This window comes from Anolis carolinensis, chromosome 1, assembly GCF_035594765.1.
Source record: "Anolis carolinensis isolate JA03-04 chromosome 1, rAnoCar3.1.pri, whole genome shotgun sequence".
Lineage (NCBI taxonomy): Eukaryota > Metazoa > Chordata > Lepidosauria > Squamata > Dactyloidae > Anolis > Anolis carolinensis.
This window is the reverse complement of record NC_085841.1, coordinates 315,080,276-315,099,871: the sequence shown is the minus strand read 5'-3', so window position 1 is coordinate 315,099,871 and position 19,596 is coordinate 315,080,276. Positions and strand designations below refer to the sequence as shown.

The 19,596-nt window shown below is 38.1% G+C and overlaps 1 protein-coding gene across 7 annotated transcripts in view; it reads right to left on the bottom strand.

Annotated features, from left to right (window-relative positions):
• fsip1 (fibrous sheath interacting protein 1) overlaps positions 1–19,596 on the bottom strand; it is a 119,997-nt gene that overhangs the window by 46,402 nt on the left and 53,999 nt on the right. For 4 of the 7 annotated variants that reach the window (XM_062967326.1, XM_003224770.4, XM_062967329.1 and 1 more), the window contains one exon: positions 817–4,161. The exons of 1 other annotated variant lie outside the window; for it this stretch is intronic. In XM_062967326.1, the coding sequence (XP_062823396.1) occupies positions 3,613–4,161 (549 nt within the window). In that variant the 3' untranslated portion in view covers positions 817–3,612. Of the gene's footprint in view, positions 1–816; positions 4,162–10,624; positions 10,667–12,006; positions 15,799–19,596 lie in introns of those variants that run through there. 2 more of the 7 variants (XR_010001828.1, XM_062967336.1) reach the window with 2 other exon arrangements.

Genomic DNA, 19,596 nt, shown 5'->3' with positions numbered 1-19,596 from the left:
GCCAAATAATTTCCTATTTTGCCTCTCACTGAACAACAAAAAGGCAGTGTGAATAATCTTTTCCTCTACCACTGAAGAATTAACAGGTTGTGCACTGTAATATATATTTTAATAAGAATCCCTAAGTATAATCTTGCATAATGAGCTAACACTATCCTTATGCATGAGTTGGATTGTGGTACTAGAAAGGGGCAGCACCTATATCACTGTAAGTTTTTTTTAGAAATAATAAATAACCTCTGAAAACAAATATAAAATGTATAATAGTATAATGTCATCACACTTCTAGAACACTCTTAAGTGTTCTAGAATTAATAAACAAACAAGCAGTGAAAATAAAAAATTAAATAAATCATATAATATTGCTAGATATGACTATCAGATTTTAATCTGAAATCTTTTTCTAAAAATTCCTGCAAATGGGAATTATGACTTGGTTCACATAAGATAAATAAACACCGTATGCATAGCATTGTTCTTATGTTTACTGAAGAATCCCTTCCTCTATCAGAACTTTTTATTACTCATCTTCCCAAAACATATAGAAATCAGTATGTCCTGACCATTCCAAATAAGAGGAAAGCAAGATTCAAGGACAAAACACTTACAGTTTTTAGCATACCATAATTTGCATATGACCTATTTAGATGACTTCGCAAAAATAATTTTCATTTTCAATTTATTAGAAGGAAAGTGAACTTTATTTTCGCTGACATAAAGCCACAGCTATACACCATGTAGTGATGTTCCAAGAGCATCTGCATGTATGTTATGTCCCAAGTCTATTTTACAAGCAAGTCAATTTCAGAGATTAACTAGAATGTTTTAGAAATGAATTTATTTAGATGATTTATTCAAATTACCAAATGTAACAACGAAGTACGACAAAGAGAATTCACTGACTGACAATGTATTCTATAGAACAAGAAATGCTTTCAGTGCAGATATGAATCATGAAATAGCCATAATTACGCAAATCAGGAATTGAAGAAGACATTGATTTTACCAATACTGGTTAAGTTGGAAGTATATTAGTCTTCATGCATATCTTCATCTGTCACTTCATCCGTACAGAAATAAAACCAACCCTGAATTATTGATAGATTTACTATATTGAAAAAAAAAAAGATAAAGGACTTAAACTTTATCAACATGGTCAACCTACCTTGCATACGTTTGGCCACTGTCCAGGGGCGAAGAGGTAAAAAATGATACAGCCAGTTTAAGTTTTTGGAGGATATTTTCCAATAAGTAAATAAGGGCATGTAGCAGGGCCATAGCAAAAGGTGTGTGTGTGTGTGTTTATAAATATGGCCTGTACAATCAATTTGACCAAATTCTGAAACAAATTCATTAATACCAGCTCTAGCTAAACTCAGACTGATTTAGAGATATGGATATCTGGATAATCAGGAAAAATGCAATAATGTATCTCGAACATGATCATATTTTTATTTTATTTTTAAAATCAATGTTGTATTAAATAGGAAATAAAGATTGGGACTTTGTTCTACTGTGAATCTGGGGGTACAATCTCACCATTAACGTTCCACCTCTGTGTTTACAGAGAAGGATCCTATGAGATCAATGAAGTGATTCCATTATATCCTGCTTCGTTCATTTGCTAGATTCAGTAGATAAGTTGAAAGAACTGTGATGATAATTTGGGAAGTAGCTGACTTGTATCTTATCTGAGTTTTTGTCTTTCAATTGTTTGTCTTGTTGATAGTCTGTTTTAAATCTCTTTTTGTTCTTGTTGTTGTTAAATTAAGTCGTAAACTGGTTAGGAGCCTGCATGTATTTTGGCACTTGTGGGAACCCTTGTCTAAGTCTTAATTTCCCAAGCATATGCCCTTCATTTCACATTAAAAATTGATCCTATGAGTGTTACAATTTTACATCAAAACTGATCCAGCTGTATTTAACAAGGTCCATGTAATATGTTAAATTAAATGGTATCATTACAGTCTGTTCACATTTGTAATATTAAGAAAAAACAAAAATATGGCAGTAAAATATACCCATTTTATAACCATTTATTACATTGCTATATGTTTATAATACAAATAATTATTGGATTATCTGTGGAAGCAAAGTTGCTATATCTCACTTGCGGATAATAAAACAAATCAATATAAGATAAACAAAAGTCATTCTTGATCCCCCCCCCCCCCAAACATATCTAATAAACAGAAAATAGTCTTGGATCAAGACTTTGCCCACATGTAGAGTAATACTTCTAATTCCCAACGGATGTCAGCACAGACTGTGTTCCCACTATGATATCTATGTCACAAGAGATGTGAACCATTTTATTCACAAACTGCATTGAAAATGAATCACAGAAGACCTTCGAAGGGTATAAATCATCTTCCATTTGGACGGGCCTTTAACATTTTGGGAAAATTCCAATAGAGATGTAAAAATGGTCATGAAAATGTTATAAACACTAAATAGAAATTGCTGCATTATTATCCACTAACTAAATTATTGTCTTCTATAAAGAAGACAGCATTTAAACTTGGAAGGCTGAATTTAACAGTTAAGCTCGGAAAACTTCGCACTTCAACAGGTTCTGGACACTTTCCTTTCTTAACTGTAAATTCTAAGTACTTCCTGCTATAACAGTTTTAAATGTTGTGTTAAAAATGTGTTCAGGATGTAAAGTTAATATTTGAAGAGAAAAACATAGAAGCTACTGGGATGCACAAAGAATGTCACACATCTAAAGGAGATTAGTCAATATACATATATGAATGACCTTCTAATGATTCCTATGTACTATAGCAATTTTTGAGACAGCTTTCCCACATAACTCTTCCAGGGGTGAATTTCCCTTCTAAGGGCAGATTTCTCTCACTTCCTGTTGTCTCACCCGTTTGTAGCTATGAGTTGTTTGTTAGTCAGATGATTGTACCTCAGTGATTGTATACAGTGGCATAGTAAAATAGTAACACTTATAGAAAATTGCAAAATCTTTATTTGCTTTTTAGCTGTTGTTCACTCTTTTCCAAGCTGTAAATGCTTGGATCTACTATTGATGTAAAGTCCATGAATATGGGAGCAAACTGTACTATGATCTATCTATCTATCTATCTATCTATCTATCTATCTATCTATCTATCTATCTATCTATCTATCTCACACACACACACATCCATCCATCCGTGTGCATATGTGTACATGTGTGTGTGAGTGTGTATGTGTGTGGCAATGCTACCAGTTTCATTTGGGATTTTTTTTGGGGGGGGTAGTTTTTCTATTAAAAATACATTCAGTTGACCTTTTGTTCCTTTTGTGCAATTTCACTGACACAAAGAACAAAAGGAATGGTGCTTGCTGATTATTAAAGACCTAATTCATGTGTGTAGGTCCAACTTTATTGCTGGCTGACATAATCAATCATTATTTTAGTACATTTTCTAAGAGAACTAATCTCACAGCTATTTATGTCAGTTCAAGAATGCCAGGAAACATTTTGAAATTTTGTTATTTCTGGCATCATCTTTGTGCTTTATGAAAGGGCCTTTTGCCCCATCAGTATAATCGTAATACATTAGTGCATACCTTCTGTGAGAACCTGCCTGGGCTTTTAAAACCATAATCAAAAGCTTATTCCAAAGGTTTATTAAGAACCTCACCTCCTCCAGTTTTCAGTGGCATGCTAGGAATGTCGACATCTGTGGATAGTTCATTGTTCATGCTGATACAATAAAAAGGTTCATCAAGAAAGGAAGGCTTTCTCGGCTTGTCCGGGCTCAGTGCTTTTGCCATGTAGTAACCTTCAGAGCTACTATTATGTACTGACTTCTCTTGGCTTTCTTGGTTATTTTCTTTTGTCTCTACCTGGTGAGATTCTATCAATGCTATGCTGAGGTTAGAATCAGAAGTTTCAATCACATCACTCAGACATATATCTTCATGTTCTGCCCTAATCATCTTTTGGTCTTCTATCATTTCTCCACTTTGGACATCAACTAACAGTTCATTTCTGGAGTCCAGAATGGAGTTTTCCAGCAAGTCACAACAGGGAGTCACTCTCTCAAGAAAAAGATCCTGAGATTTTGTCTGGGGAGGGCTGGCTTCTTTTCTTGGGGTTTGTATACATTCTTTCAGGAGTACATTAAGCTGCTCTTCTGACAGATAAGGCAATACCTCAGCCTGAAAAAAACAAGGAAAAATTCTCCCTATTAGAATAAAATCACAAACAAAGCCTCAAAAACAGCTTGAACAAGCCAAACAACAAATAGAAACATTGACTTCTGCTGCCAAACAGTGGAAACTCCATGTTCCAAAATAAAGAAAAACTACAGAAAATTAAAATAAATCTGTCTTCTTTTTAATTCTTCATAAATTCGTGTGAGCTCATGATAATGAATGGCTCGGAAGACAAATACCCTGTTAGCAGGAGGTGGGCACAATAAATGCCATTTTGTCAGCAGTTTAAAAAAAAAACCCCTTTTAGCCAAAACATGATCAGTGCTTGCCTCTGCCTGTCCCCATAGGGACACAGAAGTACAGTATACATGTAAACCTCAATTTCTATCGGCATATACTTGGTACACAACCCACATAAAAGAACCATAACACAATGTTATCAATTTTTATTCAGTCAGCTGCAGGTAATTTCAAGGATTAGATTTTTAAAGAAAAGAAAAGAAAAGAAAAGAAAGGCAGATATGTTCACAGAAGTAGCTGCCACTGCTCACTACTGGAAAATAATACTAATAATACTAATAATTTTTATTTATTACTCGCCTCTTCTTTCAGCTTAGAGCAGAGCACAACGTATTTAAATACATCAATAAAATCACATATTAGAACATAGATAAAATGCAAACATAAAAGCATATATTAAAACACAGACATATTAGAATACATGGAACAAATTTGAAAAACAACCAACATAGAATGTGATTTAAAAGTCACAATCAAAACAGACTGTGTGGGCCTGATGGAAGATATAGATCTTAACTCTGTATTAAATTCCAACGGCTCATTTAGCCATCGGAGCTCTTTCGGCAGCTTGTTCCACAATTTTGGAGCAGCCAATGAAAAGGTTGTCTGGTGATGGTCGCAAATCAGGTTCTGGTTGATTGAAATAGCTGCACGTGCACCCCTCCCCAGGACCTCAATGTCTGAGATGGATTGTACAAGAGAAGGTGATCCTGTAGGTAACCTGTACCCATACCCTATAGAGCAGTGGATCTCAACCTGTGGGTCCCCAGATGCTTTGGCCTTCAACCCAGAAATCCTAACAGCTGGTAAACTGGCTGGGATTTCTGGGAGTTGTAGGCCAAAACACCTGGGGAACCACAGGTTGAGAACCACTGCTTTGGGCTTTAAAGGTCAAACCCAACTTTCACTTTGTGATTACCGTATATACTAGAGTATAAGTTGATCTGAATATAAGCCGAGGCACCTAATTTTACCACAAAAAACTGGGAAAACGTATTGACTCGAGTATAAGCCGAGGGTGGGAAGTGCAGCAGCTATTGGTAACTTTCAAAAATAAAAATGGTCTCTGCCTCTTGGGCCAAAACCAACAAAAGGAAGTTCAATAAGGACAAATGCAAGATACTCTACTTAGGCAGAAAAAATGAAGTGCATTATTAAAGGCTGGGTTGCCACTTTTTGGGGCTTTTATTGTGGCGTTTCTGCATGAAAGCAGGCGGGGGTTGGACAACATGGCCTTTGGGGGTCTCTTCCTACATCATCATCATCATCATCATCATCATCATCATCATCATCATCATCATCATCATTATAGGCCGGGCTGCCACTTTTGGGAGTTTTTATTGTGCATTTCCTGCATGGGAACAGGAGAGGGTTGGACTGCATGGCCTTAGGGGATCTCTTCCTACTGTATTATGACCTCCATGGAGCATGCCTCCTCTTGAAATCCACAAGCATGTGGACAATTTCAACAGAAAGGAGGAAACCATGAAAATGAACAAAATCTGGCTACCAATATTTAAAAAAACTCTAAAATCAGAATAGTAAATAAAGAGCAAGACTCAAAAAGCAGGGGAATTCCAGACAAGAATCAGTCAGTAAGTGGAGTTTATATATCTGTGGAATGTTCAGGGTGGGGAAAGAACTCTTGTCTCCTTGAGGTAAGTGTGAATGTTGCAACTGGCCACCTTGATTAGCTAACACCTCCCAACAAAGGATTCCTCCAGGCAGAAAAAAGCCAGGCCTTGAACGGAGGGGGGAAGCGAAGGTGGGAGAAGAAGGAGCAAGAGGAGGAGGAGAAGGGAGCAAACTCAGCCTCCCTGGAGCATGCCTTGGTCCAGGGACAACACAGGAGAGGAAGAGAAGGAGGAAAAGTGAAGAGGAAGTGAAGAGGAAAAGGAAGAAGAAAAAGGCAGTGAAAGAGCTCAGCAGACTTGCATCAGATTTCTCTTTTGCAGGCAGGCAAGGAAGGCAAGCAGCAGAGTGGCCATGGAGGGGAAGGGAAGGGGGGGAAGAAAAGGGAGCAAATGCAGCCTCCGTGGAGCATGCCTTCACTTCCCTTGCTCCCCTCCCCTCCCGCCTCGCACGCAGTATGGCAGGGACAACACAGAACGGAGGGGAAGGAGGGAGAAGGAAGAGAAACATGAAGGCAAAGAGACTGGTGACTTTGGGAGCAAGAGAGAAGGAGAAGGGTGATGGGCGAGGGAGAAGGAGAAGGGTGGTGTGCGAGGGAGGGGGAGAAGGGCAGTGTGTGACTGATGTGCCAAGAGGAAAGAAGAGGCCTTCCTCTCCTCTCTGGAGGTAAGGGTCCTGGTCTTTAAGCCCCACACTTTCCTGCCAGAACCCTCACCCGAGTATATGCCGAGGGGCACTTTTTCAGCCTTAAAAAAGGGCTAAAAAACTCGGTCTATACTCGGGTATATACGGTACTTCATATTAGCTCTGAAAGATTGTCTTTTGTGTCGCACATCAAATATCCTAGTTTAAGGACAAATCTTGTAGAAGCTCCACTATCATCAACATCTTCCATAAGCATATGTATGAAAGTAGCAATTAATATGGTCCAGCAAAAGAACATGTTGCCAGGACAAATAATTTCTGGAAACTTTGCTAAACAGATTTCTGTCATTCTTCCAGGTTGCCTACTAATGGGAAGATTAAAATCCACTGTACACTTCATATTTCAGTTGGATAAATGCAGATACCTAAGTGAAATAAATACTTATATGTGTATTTCCATGTATGGGTGTAAAAAGTGGACAGTGAAGAAAACTGTCAGTAAAAGAACCAACTCGTGCAGTATTAGAGGACAGCACTACAGATACCATGGATCACTAAAAAGACTAAACTTTGAACATTTCATGATATGAATTGGCCTATGCTAGGTAAAATGGAAGTCAGTATGAAAAGAGTTAAACTGGACAAAAGGTGGGTCGTAATTCAACCAAAGAAGCCATAGTTCTGTGTCTGCAAAACCCGAGTAAGCCATTTAATGACCAGGACTCTTGGAAATCTCTTATTTAGAGAGGTGGCAAAGTTGACTTGATTGCAAGTAACAACCACAATAATACATGAGCAACTGGTGCTTACTGCAAGACAAGGAAAGACACAAAACAAACAAATTGTATTTTTGTTGCCTCTGGTTATAGTGGAGGATATCTAAACACATTTAACCATTGTAGTGGAATTCAGAACTTGATCATGCTCTTGGTACATGCTTATTCTATGATTCCATAACTTCCTTTTCTTAATTTAATTTTTAAAACAATTCTTGATGAAAATCCATGTCTTTCTCACAAGGGTGCAGAAATTAACACAGTTTTAAAATAATATCTGTGGACAGAAAATGTACATCAAAACCACTGCCCCTTAAAAACCAAATTTCCTGTGCATGGAAATATAGCAATAGCATGCAGTTCACCTGAGTGAATTCCTTCTTGGATTGACAGTCCAATCCACGGGTGTAGGGGGTCACGCACAAGGAAAAGCCTCAAGCCAACTGAAATGGCCTTCTGCCAGCTGAGATGCCCATCTGCCAGCTGCCTCATCTCAAAGCACAGGACTCCGCTAGCACAGGCGGCCTGCTACTTGAGATCAGGTAGCAGTAGAGCCAAAAAAGGGACAGAGAAGGAAGGGCAGAGGCAGGAGCCAAATTACAGATGATTCCCACCCCCCATCCTAGTTCTTGGGAACAGCCACTATTCCATCACAACTTTAGGACAAGGTAGTCCTAAACAATTTCTAATATTTCTAAATTGGGAAGAGTTTGGATTCAGCACAACTTAAGTTGCCCTGGTGTCAGATCATCTTTGGCAGGTAGGATTATGAAAGTTACATACTTGCTGTCAGGAAAAAGGGGGTATCGTGAATGTGGAAGACTTTAGATTCCTACTTCTTTCCTTCTGCAAAAAAAATCACATTTGACAAAAGTGTGACAGCTATGGAAAAGTCAATGTGGGGGCCTTTCAGGATAAAGCAAAATGAACCATTCAGATGTGCAAAGCTATCTTTATGCCAAGAAAAAGTCTTCTGAATTTTCAAGTAATTCTTATAACTAGTTCCTCACTGCCACAATTGCCTATTCAGTCAATTTAGCTGTAAAATAATTTCTCAGATCCTCCCTATGGGGTTGCCTTTTCTTCTCATATTTCTTGTTGGCATCCTTATACAAACAGTCCTTGTCAAAAAGTAAATCAGCTAAAACAATCAGCACAAACTGACGTTTGGATAAATAATTAGAAGATAGTGTTACATTTGTGGTATGTACATTTTTTCTCATTTTAAACACTTGGTTGCAGAAGTAATGGGTGCTTAACTGTAACTGTGTTTCTCCAAGTGATCACTGAAACTGACTGCACAGGCACAGGAAATATCATATGTGCGATTTTACAGGAATCACAATGGAGAAACATATTGCAAATGCACAAAAGGTTATAATCTATAAGTTACTTGATTAGAAAATGTACTTTTAAATGTACAGGGATGCTGCAGCAGCTAAAACTCCCATCCCATTCTCTCTTGTCAGCACTAAAATTTAGCATTTTAATTGAGCATTACTGATTTGAATCAAAGAAAGAGCACAATAAAGCCTTTCAAACACATTTATCCCTTCCACTGCAATCAATTGAGTTGGATTTCACTAGACTCATTACATGATTCTACTTTAATGGAAGGAACGGAGGAGAGGTGGGAATAAACAGATATTAAGCAAAGGAGAGAGGACAGTGCTAACTAGCACAAGCTCTACAGTAGTGAGCTGTGAAACTCTTCTTCCTAATACAGACAAATATAATCTGTCCCAGCCTATGACATCTCCAGGATAAACAGAAGCCCAACAGATTAAGCTTTCCTTATCATTGCAACTACATGCTAGATTGGCTATACATATTGAAATTCTATTTGACTTACATTTGTCAAAACCCCAAAGCTCTAATTGCTAAACAACTTAAAAATTAAAATATTAACATTGTCATTAATCATTGCTATTTCTAAAGCTATTTTGCCCTTTGAAAACTATTGTGCTCTCTGGACAGTAGCCATGTTGTTGTTTTTTTTTAAAAAAACTCATGCCTTAATAATAATACTGAGTAGGAGAACTTATACTTTAACATGTATTACCGTTAGATCTTGCAGTTTTGTTATTATAGATCTTCAAATTGACTCTGGCTTATGATTTTTTTTTCCCGTGTCAGGAGCGACTTGAGAAACTGCAAGTCACTTCTGAGATAAGAGAATTGACCGTCTGCAAGGACGTTGCCCAGGGGATGCCCGGATGTTTGATGTTTTACCATCCTGTGGGAGGCTTGGGAGGCTTCTCTCATGTCCCTGCATGGGAAGCTGAAGCTGACAGATGGGAGCTCACCCCTTTCCCTGGATTCGTACTGCCAACCTTTTAGTCAGCAGTCCTGCCAGCACAAGGGTTTAGCCCATTGCGTCACCAGGGGCTCCTTGGCTTATGATGATTATTTATTTATTTATTATATTGATACCCAGCCCTTCTTACCCCAAAGGGGACCCAGAGCGGCTTACAAGCAGGGAACAAATCAATGCCACATAAACAGACATACAAATGAAATTCATGTACATTAAAACAAAACAAAAATAAAAACATCTAAACATTAAAGCCAATAATTAAAAATCACACAATCCAATTATGACTATGTCATAAGAGTTTTTTGGAAACCATTTGTTCAGTGAAGGCTTTCCTCTTACTCTAAAACAGTGCAATTTGCCTGCGAGTTTTCAAAGATAAGCAGTGATTCAAACCCTAGTGTCCCAGAGTCCTAGTTTAACACTCAAACCACACAAAACTGTGTGGATATCTAGTGAGCCTTTAGATTGTGAACAAGTATTCGAGTTCTTTTGGAAAGGTTTTATTCATTAATCATATTTATCTTACCTTTATTTCCTACTTTTATTTCCAAAGAATTTAAGTCAATGTGCATGGTTTTCTACCACATATTTATCTTCACCACACAGACTGTCGAAAAGTCACCCAGGGACATGAAGCCGAGTCTCCCGTCTTCGTCTGATATTCCAACCATTACAGAAACCTGATTCTATTGTGGTACTGTTTTAGTGACACTTATTTATGTTTACAGGCACACCTACCATAAATGTCATACAATATGAAAGGCATTCACGCTGAAAAACATACAAAAAGCTGTACCTTTTTATGCCACAGCATGGCTCATATAGGAACAATGTCCTGCTAAAAAAACAACAGAAGTAGTGTATACATAGTATATTATAATGGACACATTATTTCTGCTAATTTTCCACTGTCCTTACATGCACCATGCTTTTAACCACTAGAGTGAACAAAACTCATTTATACCATCCATGCTGGGTGCTTGCTAATCATCTTTCCTGCATGGTTTCCTTTGTGTAAAGAGGGACGTTGGCTCATAGCATGATACCTTCTGAACCCCATGTGCCTTTTTCTACATGGGGGTCTTTGAATCAGTTGAGTCTACATCGTGTGATAGAAATGTGCTTTCATAATTACTCGGTGCACAAATCCTTTTATGATTATAGCTTTTCAAGCCTGAAAAGTGTCAATCTATAGAAGAGAGGTGATCTACCCAAACATTAATACTTAATTATTATTATTAACCCAGAACACTGATATGGTAGAATTCAGATTCAACTAAAAATCTAGCCTTCAACTTTCTAAGCTACCAAGGTGCTTTCTCTGCTGTTTGTGCTTTGCTGTTGAAAACCTATTAATTAGCAATATAAAACAAATGAGGAACAAATCTTATTTTTATGTAAGAAAAAATGATAGGACAAACCTTGCAGGCCCATTTTTTTCTTCTTCCACAGCTTCAGTTCAAAGATGCAGCAAGCCATTCTAACCACATTGCACGTTAAACCAGTTTTGTAGTTGGTGAAATGTAATGTATTGAACATGACATTTTGATCCACAAAAGTGGCTTTTAATATCTTCTAAAATAGCCTTATATGTTGAAAGAAATCTATTGTCAGCAGTCAAAAATCTTCTGAAAGAGGAGTCTAGCTTTCTGCGTATTAGAATTGGTTGTTTTACATAATTATTGTCAGAAGAATGTACACACATTGACCCACTCTATCATAATACTGGCAAAGCAATCCTGACCGACATCTTTGCATTGACATAAAGCCAACGTGCGCTATAAGTATTTCAGACATTGGCTTTTATCCATATAGCACTTTGCATACATGGGGGAAACCCGATTTCCACTCGTTCCCAGTACCCCAGCTGCAAAAGCACCACTAAGGAATTAAAGCTGGTTCACTAAACATAAAAGAGCAGATAGAAGGGTTGTATAATAATGGCACAAGGGCAAGAGTGTTTGCATTTTATTCATTGGGAAAAGAGCAGATTCAGGAAGACAACACAGAGACAAAAAGTTAATGCTTTTTCCGAAATGTATTGTGATTTCAGTCCAAATCTCAGGTTATGTTTATATTCTATTCAGTCCTGGGGGTAGATAGGAGATAGAATCATAGATAGTCATCTGATTTAAAGAACAAAGTAATTATGTGAGGAACACAGAATCGATTTCTTACCTGCTCCTTACTCTCCTTTAGGCCTCTTTCCAAGGACACAGAGGAAGAACTCCAAGTAGTGGGTCCCTAACAAGGCCACATAATGAAAATAGCTAGTTGGTGTGCTGCAAAGAGTTTGCAAACCACCCTGAGTCCTTTCGAGGAGAGAGGGTGGTCTAGAAATAAATTATTATTATTATTTTATTTTATTGTATGACACAGCAAACAAGATAGATATGCTGGATTTCGTTTCACAAAATCACAAGTCGAACACTTCCCAAGTGTCTAGGACTGTGTGATGTATTTTCAGATGATGCGAGCAGATCCCAGCAGGGTGGCCTTTTGCAGTTGGCAGATCGTAATTTTGTCAATGTCTATTGTTTCCAAATGCCGGCTGAGATCTTTTGGCACGGCACCCAATGTGCCGATCACCACCGGAACCACCTGCACTGGTTTCTGCCAGACTCTTTGAAGTTCAATCTTGAGGTCCTGATAGTGGCTGAGTTTTTCCTGTTGTTTTTCGTCAATGCGACTGTCACCTGGGATGGCAACATCAATGACCCAAATCTTTTTCTTTTCCACAACTGTGATGTCTGGTGTGTTGTGTTCCAGAACTTTGTCAGTCTGGATTCGAAAGTCCCACAGTATCTTTGCGTGCTCATTTTCCAATACTTTTGCAGGTTTGTGATCCCACCAGTTCTTTACTACTGGGAGGTGGTACTTGAGGCTTAAGTTCCAATGAATCATTTGGGCCACATAGTTGTGCCTCTGTTTGTAGTCTGTCTGTGCAATTTTCTTACAGCAGCTGAGGATATGATCAATGGTTTCATCGGTTTCCTTGCACAGTCTGCATTTTGGGTCATCCGCTGATTTTTCGATCTTGGCCTTACTTGCATTTGTCCTGATGGCTTGCTCCTGGGCTGCAAGGATCAGGCCTTCTGTCTCCTTCTTCAAGGTCCCATTCGTGAGCCATAGCCAGGTCTTCTCCTTATCAGCTTTTCCTTCAATTTTGCCAAGGAACTTTCCATGCAATGTTTTGTTGTGCCAGCTGTCAGCTCTAGTTTGTAGTGCGGTTTTCTTGTACTTGTTTTTTGTCTGCTGTGCTTTGAGGAGTTTCTGATTTTTGACTTCAATCAAAGCAGGTTCTTCACTTTGCTTTACATATTCTGCCAGGGCATGTTCTTCTTCTTTGACTGCTTGTTTTACTTGTAAGAGTCCTCTGCCACCTGATCTTCTAGGTAGATATAGCCGGTCAACATCATTGCGAGGGTGCAGTGAATGATGAATGGTCATGAGTTTTCTTGTTTTTCTGTCCAAATTGTCCAGTTCTGCCTGTGTCCAATTTATAATGCCAGCAGTATATCTTATGACAGGTATGGCCCCGGTGTTTATGGCCTTGATGGTGTTGCCTCCATTGAGCTTGCTTTTGAGAATTTTTCTGACCCTTTGTGTGTATTCTTTGCTGACCACAGTCTTCACATGTTCATGCTTGATGTTGTCCAGCTGTAATATGCCCAGATATTTATAGGCCTCTGGCTGGTGACTCTTTATTGTTTGGCCATTAGGCATATTTATGCCCTCACTTTCAATGATTTTTCCCTTCTTCAGTGACACTGTTGAACATTTGTCCAAAACAAACTCCATGCTGATATCAGTACTAAAAATTCGGACAGTGTTAGTCAGAGACTGGATTTCAGTTTGCGTTTTCCCATATAGCTTCAGGTCATCCATGTACATCAGATGCGAAATTTTGTGAGATTTTTTAGATGTTTGATAGCCGAGGTTTGTTTTTTGTAAGATTGTTGACAGAGGGATCATGGCAATAATGAAAAGCAGAGGGGACAATGAGTCTCCTTGGAAAATTCCTCTTCTGATGTTGACAAGTTCATAGCTTTCATTTCTAACAAACAGTTCAGTTTTCCAGTGCTCCATCATGTTTTCAATAAAGGTGCCGTTTTTACAAATCCCGATGGTGTCCAGGCATTTGATGATCCAGCTGTGTGGGAGTGAGTCAAAGGCCTTTTTGTAGTCAATTCACGTCATGTGAAGATTAGCTTTTCAGCTTTTACAGTTCTCCAGAATCATTTTGTCAATTAATAACTGGTCTTTTGCGCCCCTGCTTTTCATTTGTTGCCTTTCTGTTCATCTGGCAAGATGTTTTTTTCTTCAAGATAGTTTTGAATTCTGTCAGCTATGATGCCAGTCAGTAGTTTAAACATAGTGGGCAGACACGTTATTGGCCTGTAGTTTCCTGGTGCTGCTCCTTTTGCTGGATCCTTTTGTATCAGGTAAGTTCTTCCAGTTGTTAGCCATTCACTTGATACTTCCTTTCTGCAGCATCTCACTGAATTGTTGGGTCATTTTTCCATGTAAACTAATCAGATGTTTGAGCCAAAATCCATGAAGTTGATCACTACCAGGCGATGCCCAATTCTTGACTTTTTGCACTCGTTTGCTGATCATTTCAGTTGTTATTTCCATCTGTTCCATTTTGTTCTGTGAGAATTTTCCTTCAAACTCCTTTATCTACCCAGCGTTTTTGTTGTAGTTCTTATTATTTTCCCAAAGCTCTTTCCAGAACTTTGTTGTTGCAGTTTTCTCTGGCTTTATGGTTACTATATGTCTGTTGTTTGGTTCAGACTCTGGTAGAACTGTCTTTGGTCTGATTGAAACAGTTGATTTTGTCTGTACTGGATGATTCTGGCTTCATATCTTTCAATTTTTCTGGCTGTTGTGTAATTTGTTCTTTCACGATTTCCAAAGCTTCTTCAATTTTTCTGGTGTTCATCCAGTATTTTCGGATCAGGTATTGCTTGATTTTGTCATTCTTCAGTTTCTTCTCTTTCATATTTTTCAGGTTACTTGCATCTGATCTAAGTTTCTTGATTTTCAACTCTAGCCTGACCTACCACTTTGGTTTTCCAGTTGATTTTCTTTGGGGCTGCCTTGGTTGTAGGAGCCCAAGCTCTTCTGTTGCTATAACTGCTGCACTGTAGGAATACTGGTTTGTTTGTTCAATTGATGTTATTTGGACAGTGGAGAGTACTGTATTCACATCTTTCATGAGAGGCGCCAGGTGTCTCTTGGGCACTGTTTTTAGAGTTGGGAGCTGCTTTCTGATTGCATTTTCTGCAGCATGAGCCATGATCTTATCCTTGAGCTCTTGTTGTTTTGCTGTCAAGGTTCCTGGTGGTTCAACAGGTGTTTCAAGTTCTGGTTCTTCAAATTCTTGCAAAAGCTCCACACTTTCTTCTGGTTCAATCTGTTCCACCATTCCAAGTGTTGCTGGAGTCTCTGCTGCTGTCTGTGCTGTGGTGTGATGGTAATTTGCTTTGCAGATTTTCTGGATTTCTTTGAGTTCAACTTCACTGAACACTTTGTTTCTGATTATGAATCTTCGTTGGTCAGCCAGTCAGGGTTCTGTTATCTGTGAGTCAGGGTACTCTTGTTTCCACAGCTGATGCATCCTTTTTTGGTAGCCACGCTTTTGAGGTTCGGATTTGTAATAGCATTTCATAACTGTGCGGTTTTCTGGCATTGTATATTTCTGCCGCTTCTGTGACTGTTCATTTGTATTTTGATTCCGTAGCCCACTTGTCGATGGATGTCCAGAATCAGCAGCATCCACCATGGTCCTTTTTATCCTGGGCGACGACCGAGCCAGTATAGACTTTGGTTTGATTCTCCATAATGCTAATGGGTTAGGTGCTCTTAGTTCTACTCCTCAGCTGAGACCTCTCTGGCTTGGTTGGACCTGCCGGTAGTTACACTACTGCCAGCACAGCTCTCAGTCATCATTGGAGTAGTTAAGACCCCCCCCCATTATTATTATTATTATTATTATTATTATTATTATTATTATTGACACAACGATGTTGTATGACACAGCAAACAAGATAGACATGCTGGATTTCGTTTCACAAAACCACAAGTCGAACACTTCCCAAGTGTCTAGGACTGTGTGATGTATTTTCGGATGATGCGTGCAGATCCCAGCAGGGTGGCCTTTTGCAGTTGGCAGATCGTAATTTTGTCAATGTCTATTGTTTCCAAATGCCGGCTGAGATCTTTTATTATTATTATTATTATTATTATTATTATTACTATTATTTAAAGGATGGGCTCTGAGCTTTTCTGTATTGCACAGCTATATCATTCATCACTCTTTGACTGCAATACTTATAAGAAACAATTGAATAAGGTCACTGAGCTTGTATAATCCATTATCTTCTACACTTCTTTGTTTATTTGCTACAGATAGATGTTACTAGTAGATCACTGAAAGAGCACTGGTGAGAATCCAGTTGCTCATTGTCTTCTGGTCTTGGTCTGAGTCCTTCTGTTTTCATTTCTCAGTCATTGCTTGTTGAGCAGCCCAGCTGAGCTACCTTATTGCTTCTCTTGTTAAATCTGTGTTGTAATCAGTTTATTGAGAATGAATTTATGTGTATTTCAGGTACAGAAACTTATTCTTCCACACTTCTGTTTTGCTTTTGTAAAATGTCTGATTGCTTTCTCATTTTTCTGTCTACTGTATATACTTATGTAAACATCGACCTCATGTAGAAGTCAAAAGCAGGTTTTGGGGCTGAAATTATGGAGTTTGGTATGACCTGTGGATAAGTTGAAAGTTATTCCATGAAGAGGGGGAAGTGCCAGAACCACCTTAAGAGGCCAGCTGCCTTGGGCTGGCACTTTTTGCCCAGGCATTCAAAAAGGCCATTTGACACTACTCTGAGAAGGTTCCACTTTTGATAAAAAATAAAGGTACACTTAATGCTAAAATAATAATAATAATTCTCTTCTCTGACTAGAGTGATGAAAGGTGAGAGTTTAGTCAATCTCAGAAGAACCTAGAAGTCAGTGCTTTTTCTAAATTCTCTCTGTACTGACTAAGCTCTTGCCTTTTGCCACTCTGCTTTGGGAAGGAGATGGTGTCCCCTTCTAAATAAAAGTTAAAGTATAGCATTTACATTGACTCATGGACAAACTGTCCCATGTTTTTGGCCAATTTGTTGGTGAAAATTTCTAGACTTATATGTGAATATATACAATATGTCTTGAACAAAACTTTTGGGAGTCCCTTCTTGAGGTGTCAGAACAGGCTGCTACTTCTATAGTGCTCTGGAAATTTATTCTTGCTAATATTCTGCCTTCAGAGAAGTAGACAGTAATTCTATCAAATAATTGGACTGTGGTAGCCTGAAACAAAAGTATCCTTCGCTCAAACAAGCTGCCATTACATTATTATATCAGATGCTCAATTAAACCTCAGCATTTCAAATACAAATTAAATTACAATAAACACACAACACTCATAACAGATAGCTTTCCCTAAAACCAACAACTGTATAAACTTTTTAAACAGTAGCATTTAATATTTCTGGCAGCAACATGTAAGCCTGGCATGCATTAATCGTCATACTGAAGTGCTCACTAACATAAGAAAAAAAGAGAGATAAATTCACTTCTGATGAAGGAAGCTGTAGAAAGATTTGGTTCCCCACTTGCTCTTAAAATCAGAGCTTTTAATATGCATACGCATCACAATGAATAACTGCAGTAACCCCAGGCTTCAAGAGACAGATCTGCCACTGTCTTCTGCGGAGTCTGAATGCATAAAGGCATTTGGGGCATGCCTACTGTTTCAACTGAGGATATACATCTCCTGTCTTTAATTATTTAGCATTTTAGGTCAACAGGTTTTATAAGAGTAACATGTGAATTTTGTTCTACTGCATACAGCTGAACTATGGCTGTGACTTTCAGTGAAAGCAGCACACTAAGTCAAGAATGCTTAGATGTGGTTTTCACTGTTTTCAATTACCAAAAGCCAGTGCACTTATCTACTTTGCACATGTTTGCTTTTATTTTCTTCACAGTTAGATATGAAGTGGCGTCAGGGCCCACTATCTCAATGTTTACATTCTGGCACAAACTGTTGAAAGATGTTAGGAAAATCCAGGAATAAATTCCATTCTTTTTGCAGCTTTTCCAAAAAGTTTTGATTCACTGATTTTTATTTTTTTTGCAAGGAATTCGCCATAAAGTTGATATTCTCACAAAGTGCTCTCATAAACAGTTAGTAATTTTACCCCAAGCATTTTAAACCCTCTGGGTTCTTTCATTATTATATTGTGCGGTATAAGCTTCTGTGTAAAAAAGAACAATATGTTAACATAATATTTGTTATTTCTGTGAACTCTATTACCCCTCCCCCCCAAACTCTAAATACAGCATTAAAAAATCTGACTCCAGATACATTACATAGCAGTTGTAGGAGAAATTAAGACTATTAAACAGAGTAGGGTAGGATTCTGTGTAACTGCTGCATCTTGTTTCCTCATTAGTATGTATTTACAGTAAATTCAACAGTGCTTAATAGAGCTTCTTCGTATATAAGTATGCACATTACTGAAGTCTTAGAAAGACATATGTAGAAAACACTGGTTGCTCAAATATTCATGTATCTGTCAGAGAGAAAGAAAAACAAAGCTGCACACTGCTATCATTGTATCTCCTTTTCTTAAATGTATGCCAGATGTACAGATAATTGAATAAGCACTGTCAGCAACTCCATCATCAGCTACGTACTAAATTCAAAGTGTCAGCTTCTCACTCTATTCAAGTGCACAGATGTGTAATGTGTGCAATCTTCAGTGTGATATCTTTTATTGGTTACCATTTCCATGCCTTCAATTTAAAGAGAAAGGCACTAACACAAGCTTCTGGGTGGATTTACAATCATATCTTTATCTTAACTAAGTTAACTAAGACTCCAAGTTAACCAAGGCTCAGCATAGAACCTGTTTTCAATGTAAGGACCCAGCCCTGGAATTTGTGAACTTCTTTTAAGTTTCTGCAAAGTACATTCTCCTGATCCATGCAGTCAGAGATCAATGGTATAGTTTTAAGTCCTCAAATGACAAAACTATTACTGTATATGCATGTATGTGACTAAGTTTCTATGGGATCACTACTTGTGTAAGTGTGTGTTAAGAGAAAAACACCTGGTTAATTACAACTCATGGTTGAGTAATTGGAACAATCGGGGCTAACAGGCTTGAGCCACTCCCTGAATGGGGTATATCTGGGAAATGTTTGCAATGTCTTTTGGGGACTAACTGGGGACTTACTGAATGCTTGCTGAGAGCCTACTATGAAGATGCATGAATTTAATGCAAGAGACTATGTGAGTTTTTGTTGCTGGAAGTTTTATTATGATTTTTGACTCTGCTACTTAAGAGTAAATTTTGATTTTCTCTTCCATTTTCGTGGCTTATTTTTCTTTTGCTCATTGTGGATACAACAAAGGACTGGATAAGTCTGGACAGGACTGCACGCAGTTTGTTTTTCTACAAACCCGTAACAAAAACAAGATGCACCAGTTACACAGAAGCCTACCCTGTTTACTAGTCTTCATTTCTCTTACAACTGCTATGTAATGTATCTAGAGTCAGGTTTTTAAAGGCTGTATTTACATTATAGGATTATAACAGTTTGAAACCATATTAACTGCCAAGACTCAATGCTATGGAATTCTGAGATTTAGTATTTTATGAGATATTTTCCTTCCTCTGTCAGAGAGCTCTGCTGCTATAACAAACTATA